This window comes from Cynoglossus semilaevis, chromosome 10 (assembly GCF_000523025.1).
Source record: "Cynoglossus semilaevis isolate Cse_v1.0 chromosome 10, Cse_v1.0, whole genome shotgun sequence".
In the NCBI taxonomy this organism is placed as follows: domain Eukaryota; kingdom Metazoa; phylum Chordata; class Actinopteri; order Pleuronectiformes; family Cynoglossidae; genus Cynoglossus; species Cynoglossus semilaevis.
Genome location: NC_024316.1, coordinates 11,529,581 through 11,540,892, shown reverse-complemented (window position 1 = coordinate 11,540,892; position 11,312 = coordinate 11,529,581). Strand labels below are relative to the sequence as shown.

Here is an 11,312-nt window from a genome sequence, read left to right as displayed (position 1 = left end):
TAGTCCAGATTTAATAAAAACATGTAAACCAAATGATGACATGGGTAACAATAAAAGGGAGTAAGAAGGAGTCAATTACAGGTGAGTTTAAAGTGAGAATAAGATGGAATGATGAGGTGGTTGAGATGAGCAGAGTATGAAAGAGAAGAGAGGAAAAACTCAAAGAGAGAAAAAAGGTCAAAAAACAGAAAACAAAAAGAGAACACAAGGGTAGTGATATATAAGGGAGACAAAGGACACACAAAGACACACAGACAAGGACAATATGGAAACATGTGGAATTTGTTAGAAGAAAAGTTAGAAAAATTGTATCACCAGTACCCTCTGTGGGTAGGTTTTTCAGTCTTGTGCCATCAACATGCACAGAGATTTTATTTTTAATTTTTTACATTTTATAATATATCACTATGAATTCAAGAATTCTGTAATTTCCATTAATCAAATTGCAAGTCTCTTCAATTTAAATTCCCACAGCATTTTTGGTCTAAACATTTATTTTGTTTACATCATACACTTGAAAATTTTAAGTTTACTAAAATTCAGTCACTGTCTAAAATGTAACATTAATAACCAAAACATAACATAACATTTAACTAAATTTGTTATATGTTAATTATATAGGCATCAACACATTTATAAAATTTTGTCGTTCTGTGTCGTTCTGTGTTGAAGACCATATTACACATTTGCAGTATTCTAGTCTGTGTTAATGCATTTCTTCAATTGATGGACTTTCAAAAGATACACAATCGTGCTGCTGTCTCAAAATATTCATTTAGCACACACCTTTTTGCTCACTAACACTCATTATGCCTTTTTCCGTGAAATGTAAATGTTTTATCAATTTATTTTATCATTTTTTAATATATTCAATTTTCGCTAGTGACCACAAATTATAACAGATTACAATAATAATGGTCAAGTTTGGTGGTGGTGTAAATAATCATTGAATAGACTGATGACACCTATACAGTTGTTACTCTGATGAAACAACATGTGTCACTGTTGATACCATCTGAATTATGTTATGTGCTTGAAATACATGTCTGCAATTTTTATATTCAAGTATTATTTGAATATTGTAAATTATTTCTCAATCGATCTTTTTGTGTTGCTCAACTTCATAATGGACTGAGAGACTTTACCTGGTTCTGGAGTGCTTGTTGCTGGTACAGGGACAGCCTGGCCTTGGTGTGTTCATCTGCAGTGGGACTGAGGGGCTTAGGGTCCGACATGGATCGCTGTGTGCTCTTGATGGGTCGAGGCATAGATGGATGTCGCTGTGGGGACTCAGCTGTGTAGGACTTCTGCTGTGGTGTAACATGGGCCTTGTTCAGCCTCTCACTGGACAGGGAGGTTTCCAGTAGGCGGTGAGGTGACACAGGAGAGACCGGAGAGTAGAGGACTTGTGCAGATTTGGAAGTTGTCTGCTGCTGTCGTATGATGCTGGAGATGGACTCATTGTGAAGGTGATTGTGAGGCTGGTAATTAATGTCAAGAGGGTCAGGGCGACGTCGCTCGAACTTGGCTGCATTTGCTGCGATGTGCTGCTGCTGGCGCTGCTGGGTCATAATGTCAGCAGAACTGGATTGTTGTGTTCCAGTACTCGTAGAGGATGAATATGGGCTGACTGTTGTCGGTACACTGAGTTGTGGGGCTACAACACCCTGAGACAGGGCTTCTGGGTCAGTTTGGCATGCTAAAGATTGCCCTTTCTGTGTTCGCTCAGGTCCAGAGATGTAGTGTACAATTTCCACTTTGTTTGGGTCTGGTACGGTCACATGGATTGCAGGGGAGACTCTTCCTAGGTGCTCAATTTCTGTCTGGCAAGACATTTCTCTTATGGTCTGGACAGCAATACTGGAAGATACTGTCTTGGATGTGTCTGTTTTTGTGTCAGAGGCTATGCTGGTAGCAGTAGTGGTGCTACTGGCAGGGCCACTGCACTCGGTGTGCCGGGAGAAACGGGAACGTCTTCGGCGAACTGGGTGTTCTGTCTCAGCTTTGTCTTCATCATCATCTGTCTGGACAGAGCAGTCCACACTGCGACCACGTCTTCTTGGACGGTGGCGCATCATGTACCTGGTCAAGAGCAGATTGACATTATGTACCAAAGATTTTATGCTTTAAACTGCATTAAAATGTCTTGCTCTGTTATTATTTCTTCATTTGCTTCTGTAACTGAGCCAACAAATAACTTGTATCAGAAGGAAATTGTTTTGTTCAGAAAAGACTTGGTCTGAGATGATTACAAAATATTTTCTTGTCACCAGCAAACAGAAACACAAAAACACATACACAAACACACAGAAGACAGATTAATTTGTCTATTCCTTGCACCTCAATTAGCAGCACACACGCCCTTACCTCTCCTCCCCATCTTCGTCATCTGTCTGCACACAGCTGTCGACTATCCTTCGGGGGGAGCCATACATGACCATTCCATCACCATCCAAGCTGTCCCTGTTCAGCCTGGTCATGGAGCTATGCTTTCTCATGTTACTCTTGGTGTCAATGTTGTCTTCATGGGTCCTGAGACATAGCTCTGATGTGGAGTTTGGAAGGGGACGGGAGCCAATCTGGGAGTCGAAGTAGGGATGCAGTGGCTGTCCACCATCCAGCTTTAAAAAAAAAAGTATCAACCCCACTGGTCCACAGTTCTAATCCCATTAAACTCTCCAACCACAACAAAAATAAAATTATTCATATTAAATGAATTATTTATATTAAAATGATCATCCTTATGACTTCACCGTGCACCACTTATCAAAAGGTTCTGGTATATTTCTCATTTCAGAACCGTATTTTGAACAGGTTCACACCTCCATAATTTGAGAGGAATGTGGTGATTTCTATGGGTTACAAAAAATCTTTTTTGTTTTTGTCTGTGAACCAGGACCTTCTAGGTAGGCATGTAAAGTTAAGTTGTGGGCCATAAGGAACAACATGTACAAACTATAAAACATTGTTATGAGTATTTGCTTGACTGTGGATAAAACATGTGGCCTTTAGAGTTAAAGTAAGACTCCCTCTAAAATACATATGAAACTATAATATTCATTGTCATGCACTGAGAAAGGCTATCAACATAGGTGCTAGTTGTCAAGGGAGCTTTTTTAATGTGTACTCTGGCAAACATAAATGTCTGCCAGGATTCAAAAAAGGCAAATGTGTCTAGACAACGCCAGTGTTTATGTACAAAAGGTGGACAAGAGGGCAAAGAAACCGCAGAGAGTTTGTTGTGTATTGCACACACTCTCCTGGGAGAAAGAGGATGCCACAACACTTACTGTATACGTTCTTTAGCTTTCTCACCTGCATGCTCTGTGCTGCAGCTGTTTTCTGCCTCTTTTGTTCTTCCAGCTGTTGCTGGAGTTGGTGCTGTAGAGACTGGATCTGGTCTAACTGTGACTTTTGCTGGGCCAGCTGCTCCCGCTGGATGACAAGTTGTTTCTCTCGCTCCTGCTGCTGTTGCTGTAGAACCTAAAATATTTTGTAGAAAGGAAGAACAGGAAGCACATATGGGCAAAACAAGGAGAAAAAAAGGAACAGGACAGGAGAGTGTAGGAGCATGGTGTGAAAAAGATGAATGAATGCTGAATTTTCTTTCTCTAATTTTACATAAAATTATGCTTTTTTTTATATGCAATATAAGTTTTTAAGGTTAATGTGGCATGATGTTATTCTTATGCTGATGCATTTGTTTTACAAACCTATCCCAGTTAGTGGAAATTGATTGCATTGCAATACATTTAAGCAAGAATGGTATTAAAACATAAATGAAGCGCAGTATGTGCTGCCATTTCTGTTTGTTTTATGATGCTAATTAGCACATTTTTATTACATTGTCTGAGGTGCTTTAATGGCAGCCTGCAGCAGAAAGGAATTGGGGATTTGGCCAATACAACACATATAAGTATTAAACAGGGTAACCAAAATTACTGGCTGTGGTTGCAGGGTGAGGCCTGAAAAAACACTGGATGCACTGACTTCCTAAGTAACTCTGCGTATATTAAAATCTATGAAAAATGAGACCTCTCCTTAAATTTCTAACAATATTAAACATCCCCATAATTTGTTCATCTCATTTATTTTGTGAATTACAATTACATTTAAAGAGAGAAAACAAAAACATAAACTGAAGATATTGTTGTGAAAATGTTTACTGATAGTATAAATAATTAAAGCCTCATTTCACATAGTTAATTTGCAAACATTTTACTCTTGAAATCAGCAGTGTTTTTCCATGGCCTCACCAATGGCTTTCCTGTGTTGTTATTATATATGTTCTATTGTTTGGCCTGTACTGTTGGATGTGGGATGCATTTTGAGCATTCAGCCTCTGGTTCATTCTCATTCAAGAAGGCTTCCACACCTGTTTAACAGAGTTAACTTGGAAGATTTTCAACTGCTTGTTCTATTGAAAAACAAAAACATTCCCATGTTAGCTCTTTTGATTTCTTTTAAAATATCCAAAAATGGCATTTATGAGCTGAGGTGAAAAAAGGTTAAATGGTTGAACCATTAGGTGTTAAACATATTTCATGTCAGATAAACTCAACTAAAGGACCATTCAAACACTTTACAGCTAAGGTTACTCCTTGTAAGTCTTCCTAGGTCATATGTTACAAAATACACACACACATACATACATACATGCATAATTGACATACAGCAAACCTCCAGTAAAACACCCAACATTACATGCTTACAACAAGGTTGTTTATGCATATAGTTTATAATCAAACCTGATGGAAATACTAAAAATAAACAAGCCATAACATCACATTATATAACTAGCATTTTAATAACTACAGAATTTTAACACTGTGCTATTAAGGAACTTCTTGTTATTTTAATGTTACAGCACTGTTTATAAGAAACACTGAGCATGCTTTAAAAGACATTGGCCACAACCACATTAACAAAACAACACAAGAAAGGTATACACCTGACCATAAAACAAGCTCATAAACATTAACTGACAATAGAACACGTACTGTAATATGTGAAAAACTTAATTGTCGTCTTGATTCTTCCTCTACCTGTTCTTTGATACTCTGCAGCTCCTGCAGTTCCCGATGCACCAGTATCTGCTCCTTCTCCCTATGTAACTTCAACTCCATCCTTTCCCGCTCCAGCTCCTCATGCAGACGCATTTGTCGAATTTTTTCTAGCTCCACACGTTCCCTCTCCATTTGTAAGAGCTGTTCTTGCTGACGATGTAACCTCTCTGCCTCAGTTTCACCCTCCTTGTGTATGGCACCTGGTGGAGGGAAGGGAGGAAGACCTCCAGTAATAGGCAGGCCACTTATGGGTGCAGTTGGACCGACAGGGGGTTGAATGTAGCCATGACTCTGTGATGTACCTGAGAATGGATAGGCTTGGCCTGCTGTGGGAGGCTGTTGTTGTTTTTGATTGTTTATGTGTGCCTGAGACAGGTTAATTGGCTGTTGTTGTGGCTCTGTTGGTAACATTAATTCTGTAGAGGTGATGTCAGTTGATGAGGTTACAGTGGCACCTTTTCCAAGGTAAACTGGTTCATCCTGGAATGTGGAACTAGCTGTTGTCATTGGAACAGACGCTGGGGCACTTGTTGGTACTGAAGTAGTTGCAATAATATCAGTAGTGGCAGTTGCTGATGTTGTTTGGTGAAGACCTGGTGTGGGGTAGCGAACTGGATGTTGTCCAGATAAAGGCATTCTGGGGCTCATAGGTAACCTGCTAAGGCTGGATAGGGGCACAGGTGTCATACTGGCAGACGGGTATGGCCTGTAGACCCCTCTTAGTAATGGGTGAAGAACAGGACCTGGCTGGGTTGTTATGGGGAGTGTAGAAGCAATGGGAGTCTGAATGGTAGAGTAGATCATTCCATCAGAAGATCTGATAGCAGCAGGGTACATTGCTCTAAGACTGGCCTGTTTAGCATTAATTAGGTTGGTTAGTGCTTGACTGTGAGAAATTGGCTTTCCATCAAGCCCAATAAGGAGGTTTTGTCGTATGCCAAGGCCTGCTGCAAGCCTAGAGGATCCAGGCCCGGTTCCTCTGCCCAAACTGCCAAAATGCATCAAGTCAGGGTTACTACCATATCGATCCATAGAGTTGAGTGCTGCACACATACGGCTGATCTCCCTTGCTGTTGTAGCACTATACTGAGCCAAGTTAGCTTCTTGAAAGTTAGCAATGTCACGGGGCGAGTAACCATAGTCTGAATTGATGTTAGACAAAGAATTATATCTCCTTATAGGCAGTGTTTGGGCTGCAATATCTCCTCCATGGCGTAGGTCTGTATATGAGCCGTACTGCATTCCTATATACCCTCCATAACCCTGTTTTATCGCAGTGAAATCCATACCAAGATCCCCAGAGACCTGAAAGTGTGGATCCATTTTAGAGTGGTATGATTGAAGCCCTGCTTCAGCTAGGTTTGTATCAGACATTGATGGCTGAAGTTTTCCAGGAAAAGGTAACGTGTAAGCCTTGTGCTCATCCATCGGATACTCATGATACCTTCCAGGTTGCATTTCTTGGTCAGACTCATAGGACAGAGGGGGTGCAGAAGGTGGCCTTATGCCTTCTTTCTCAGAGGCACCAACACAGCTTGCACCAAACGGAAGTCGGTATACATCACAGCAAGCTGCTTGATTATCAGATTTTATTTGGCCCACTGTTGGATCTAAGACATCCTGTCCTTCTTCTATCTTCACAATCTGAGTTACTGCCCTAGCTTGGTCTGGTCCTCCGTCCATCTGTACAAACATACTGTGTGGTGATTTACCACCTGCCATTAAACCGGGAGGACTGGGCTTCCCTTTTATCTCAATGGGTCCAGTGCCATATGCTTCAGGATTTATGGATGGTGATACAGCACTGACCACAGCTGAAGAAGAGCTTGTCTGGCTCACAACCAAGTCCTTTTTCAGTAAAGGTGAAACTTGACCCGTGATGTTGTACCTGGCCAGAGCAGAAGCTTGTTGCTGCTGGTGTTGCATCTGATGGTGCTGCTGCAACTGATGTTCAAGTAGTTCTTGTTGCTTTTGCAACTTCTCTTGTTGTTTTTGCAACTCTCTCTGCTGGACACTGAGGTCTTCCAGTTTGGCATCAATTTTTGGGATTGATGGGTCCATTTGTGTAGGAATAGCTTGTTTGTTCTGTGAAAGACACACAGCTGTACCCATGCTTTGGCCAAGATCAATCCGGTTTTGATATGGATCGCTGTAGATTGCAGGCTGCCTTGGTTGGGTCATAAACATTGAGGCAGCTACAGTGACACTAACAGTGGTGGGTGTTGCGGTCTCCTGAGTGTTTAAGTTCATAATCAGTGGTTGTATTATTGTAGCATGTCTGCCAACATCTGATCCACTATGGTATTTCCTGCTTTCAGTGGCCAAAGAAGTAAGATCTACTCCTTGGTCAGTCATAATAATAGGGGCTGACTTGTTGGCTGCTCTGAGGTCCACAACACTTCCACCGTGGATCATATGACCTTGCTCTACCCTTGAAGTACCTGGAATTGTAGATATTCTACAGAGGGAGATGTTATCCATCGACACTGACCCTCTGGTATAAGTGGTGGTCGTGGTTGCCATACTAGTGCCCACATTTACCTTTTCCACTCTTTGAGTTCGGTAAAAGCTGCGAGTTGGAGAATGCTGATAAGGTGGTGTATCAGGTGGACTGTTACATGGGGAGTAAGTGTCAAAAGTCGATTGACGGCTAAATCGAGTTGGTGAAGACAGTGGGGATGTAGCAGTGTTGACTGTCATTGGTCTAGCTGGACTTGAAGGAGGAGAATATGGGGCATCCTGTGAAGACTGCTGTCTATACAACCGGGGGGAAACAGATCGGTGTGATGTTTGGGTTCCTTGCGCCATCACAGGAGAAGTTGGCCCAGAGCCACCTGCCTCTGTACGCAAAGCTGAACTAAATGTCTGTGTTGAAAATTCGGCTGTTGCTCTTCTAGAAGGTGATCGGGTAGGACTTTGTGGAGGTGGCGGTGATGGAGAAAGAGGAGGGCTAGTGCTCCTGTAATACGTTGTATATTTGGGTGAACGCGGTTCAATAATTCTTTCAGCAGATGATGATGAGCTGTCTCGTACTTGGACACCCCTGGTCTCTCCAACCCTCCTGGTGATAACTTCTCTTTGACTGTATGCCTGGGTGATTTCTGCAATCTTGCTACATACGCTTGAAACGGTAGCTGAGGAAGTAGCGGGGCTTCCTGTGTGTCGACCATATATTGCGGACTGAGAAGAGGTAACAGTGTGGCTTGAACTAGTTTGTGAAAGAGTAACTGCATCTCTGGAGTAAACTCCATAAGCTGCGATTGTGGTCGCAGCTACAGCAGGTGTTATTCCATTTTTTCCTGCTTGGCTTTTGATCCTATCTTTGTGTCCATCCTTTGCAGAGAAATGTTGTGTTACATGTACATCAGGGATCCGTCCCCCAGTTTCAGCAAAGGAAACTGGAGCAGAGATCTGGGTGGGACTGGTGCCCGGAGTCAGAAGAGCATTGCTCTGTTCAAGGAGCTTAGCAAAAGCTGAGCCTGTATCTAAAAGCTGTTTGTCTGGAAGTGAGCTCTCAATCTCAATATCAACTTGCTCATTGGTGGCCTGCTGCATTTTGGTAATGTTTTGGGATGTTTGGCGAATCTCCTCATAAATGTCTGTCTCTGTTTCCGCTGCCTCGTTGTCATATTCTGTTTGATCTTCTTCATATTCATACTCATCATCATAACCTTCCCCATTAATATCCTCCTCGTAGTAATGCCCATGTCTTCCATGTTGTTGCTGAGTTTGCTGCTGTTGTTTTTGCTGTTTTTGAAGCAACTCAGCCTTTCTCATCATTTCTTCATATACTTCCTCAGCACTCTTTAGTGGTTTGGAAGTTGATGATGGTGCAATGGTAGTTGTTGTTGTTGATGATTTCTCTATTGGTGAATACAGAGACATAAAGGTAGGCAGGTTATACTCACTGCCTGACTTGTAAAGTTTGGATTCATATCCCTCGGCCTCTGAATCAAGACTCTGAGGAGAATATTCAGATGCAGAAGACCGATGAAGTTCTTCCATTTCTGCAGCTTGTCTCAACTCCTCTGTTGGGGAAGCATCTTCAATAGGTGATAGATTGCTCGGTGGGGTCTTGGACCTTTCTCTGCGCCTTTGAGCTCTCAGCTCCTCTTTATCTCTTTTCGTCTTTCTTGCTGTACTCCTTATTCTTTGTTGTTCTACCTCCCTCATCTTTTCCTGTTCTCTCAAGAGTTCTTCCTCCTCTCTTAGTTCATCTTCCTCCGAGGAGTCTTCAATTGTAGGAAGGAGAGGACCGTGCGAACGATGCCGAGCTTTTCTTTGTTGCTTAGCCTCTTCCAAGCGTTGTCTTCTGCTAGGGCTACTATCACTGTCCTCCTCCATTGATGAGATTGAAGTAGGAGACTGACCAGAACCATATGAGGATGAAGTAGGTGGTAGAGTGGAGGAGTAGCCCTGAGAACGCTCCTCAGGTGATCCTGTCAGGCTCTCCATCTCTAACTCTGGTTCCCTATCTAGGCTCAGATCATTTTCACCGCTTAACTCCATATCTCTGCTGTAGCTATTTGTATTATTAAGTTCAATAGTTTTGAACCGCCTTAGACCTCCTTGTGATGCCATCACATCTTCCTCACCCTCTTCCACTGAGCCTTTATAAACATCAGTAGTGCTCTTTGTTTCCTCCTCAAAACTGCTGGAGTGATGATGAAGGCGCCTTTTTTCTTTTCCTAAGTCTGAGATCACATGTTTATGGTGGCTTTTCTTGGGTTTGGGATAGCCATATCCTTCGTCTTCCTCATCCTCTTCTTCCTCCATCTCCTCTTCTTCCTCCTCTTCCTCATTCTCTTCATCAGCACTCATTTCCATTATTTGTCGCCTCATGAATTCTTCATCAGTCATCTCTGTGGGCTCCACCTCTTTTTCCTTCTTTTTCTTTTCCTTTTTCTCTTCCTTGCCTTCTTTTCTTTTACCCTCCCAGTCTCCTCCATCTTCTTCCTCTTCCATTATGTCTTCTAGTTCCTCATCAGAGTCATATGCATCTGGTGGGATGGACAGGGAGCGTGGACGCTGCTTTCCCCTGTCGTCTAGATCCCTGTCTCTGTGTTTTCTGGCTCTTCTGTCAGGCTTCTCTTCTGAGAGGCTCTTCTCCAGCAAGGGCCTCATAGAACTTTCTAGCTTGGTGATTTCAGATGGACTCGGAGGGGAGCCCCTTCCAATTATACCTCTCTCACTTAATTTCATCTCTTCTTCTTGAATCAGTCCTGTAATTTCACTATGGGAGCTGGATATGCCATCTGAGGAGTAGCCAGTGTCACTAAGGCTCTGAGGACTGCGGGACAAATCATGGGTACTGCTGCTTTTAGTATCCTAAAAGAGAAGAGAGAAGGGAATGTGCATCAGAACTAAGCAACGCTAATGTTCTTTATTAATGTCTTCCAGAATTTATATATCTATTGTATACAGTGTATAAGCATACAATATACAGTGTTACATATATAATTTATGCCCATTTAAAGATGCTCACTGGTCTAATTGACCAAAACAACATACCCTGAAATATGTTTCAATAGTTACAAATATGCTACCATTAGATACAATTTAAAAACCATCTTTCTTATTCAAAAAGATGCCTACTCGAGAAATGAAACCACTCCATATACAGTAAAGACCCCATATCTAGCATCACCTGGTATAGGGGTTAGAAACATCACCGTGTAACAAGTGCTACGTGTAATTACTGTAAGTGCCAACCACCCTCCATGAACTTACCATCAAAAGGGTGTTGGTCATATGATGCAGTCAGATTCACATAGAACTATCTTGTAGTTCTTTTTTCTGTCAGCAATAACAGCCAGAGCAAGGTGAGGTTATGGAAATCAACGCAGATTCCTGAACTTGATAAAGGCGCCCTCTCTAGACCAAGTTCCTGACTTGTCTAGGGAGTTGACTGTTCCTCAATTGAATTGTCTTCTTCTTTGCCCTTCCCTTTTAGAAGATCTCATGCTCCATGTGTTGGTTTCATGCCATAAAAAGCCTTGCTCTTTATCCACACTACACACCATGTAAGCTCACAGACCACTTTGTTATTGTTTGGGTAATTAAGGTCTAGGTATAAGGTGGGCTACTATAACAAAAATATAATTGAGCATGTTGACGTCAAAGCTTTTTTGATGACATTTTAACAATGTGCTCTTTTATGCTACTCTCTGTAAGGACAGTTAATGCTCTTTGCTTATAAAAATTGACACAGAATTCCTGCAAGTTTCTCAATATGTTCAACATATA

The 11,312-nt window shown here is 41.9% G+C and overlaps 1 protein-coding gene across 2 annotated transcripts in view; it reads right to left on the bottom strand.

The window, feature by feature from the left end:
* bsna (bassoon presynaptic cytomatrix protein a) overlaps positions 1 to 11,312 on the bottom strand; it is an 82,617-nt gene that overhangs the window by 16,585 nt on the left and 54,720 nt on the right. For both annotated transcript variants that reach the window (XM_025059231.1, XM_025059232.1), the window contains exons 5-8: positions 5,046 to 10,394; positions 3,316 to 3,483; positions 2,368 to 2,621; positions 1,146 to 2,082 (exon numbers count right to left, since the gene is read on the bottom strand). In XM_025059231.1, coding sequence (XP_024914999.1) covers positions 1,146 to 2,082; positions 2,368 to 2,621; positions 3,316 to 3,483; positions 5,046 to 10,394 — 6,708 coding nt within the window. The remainder of the gene's footprint in view (positions 1 to 1,145; positions 2,083 to 2,367; positions 2,622 to 3,315; positions 3,484 to 5,045; positions 10,395 to 11,312) is intronic.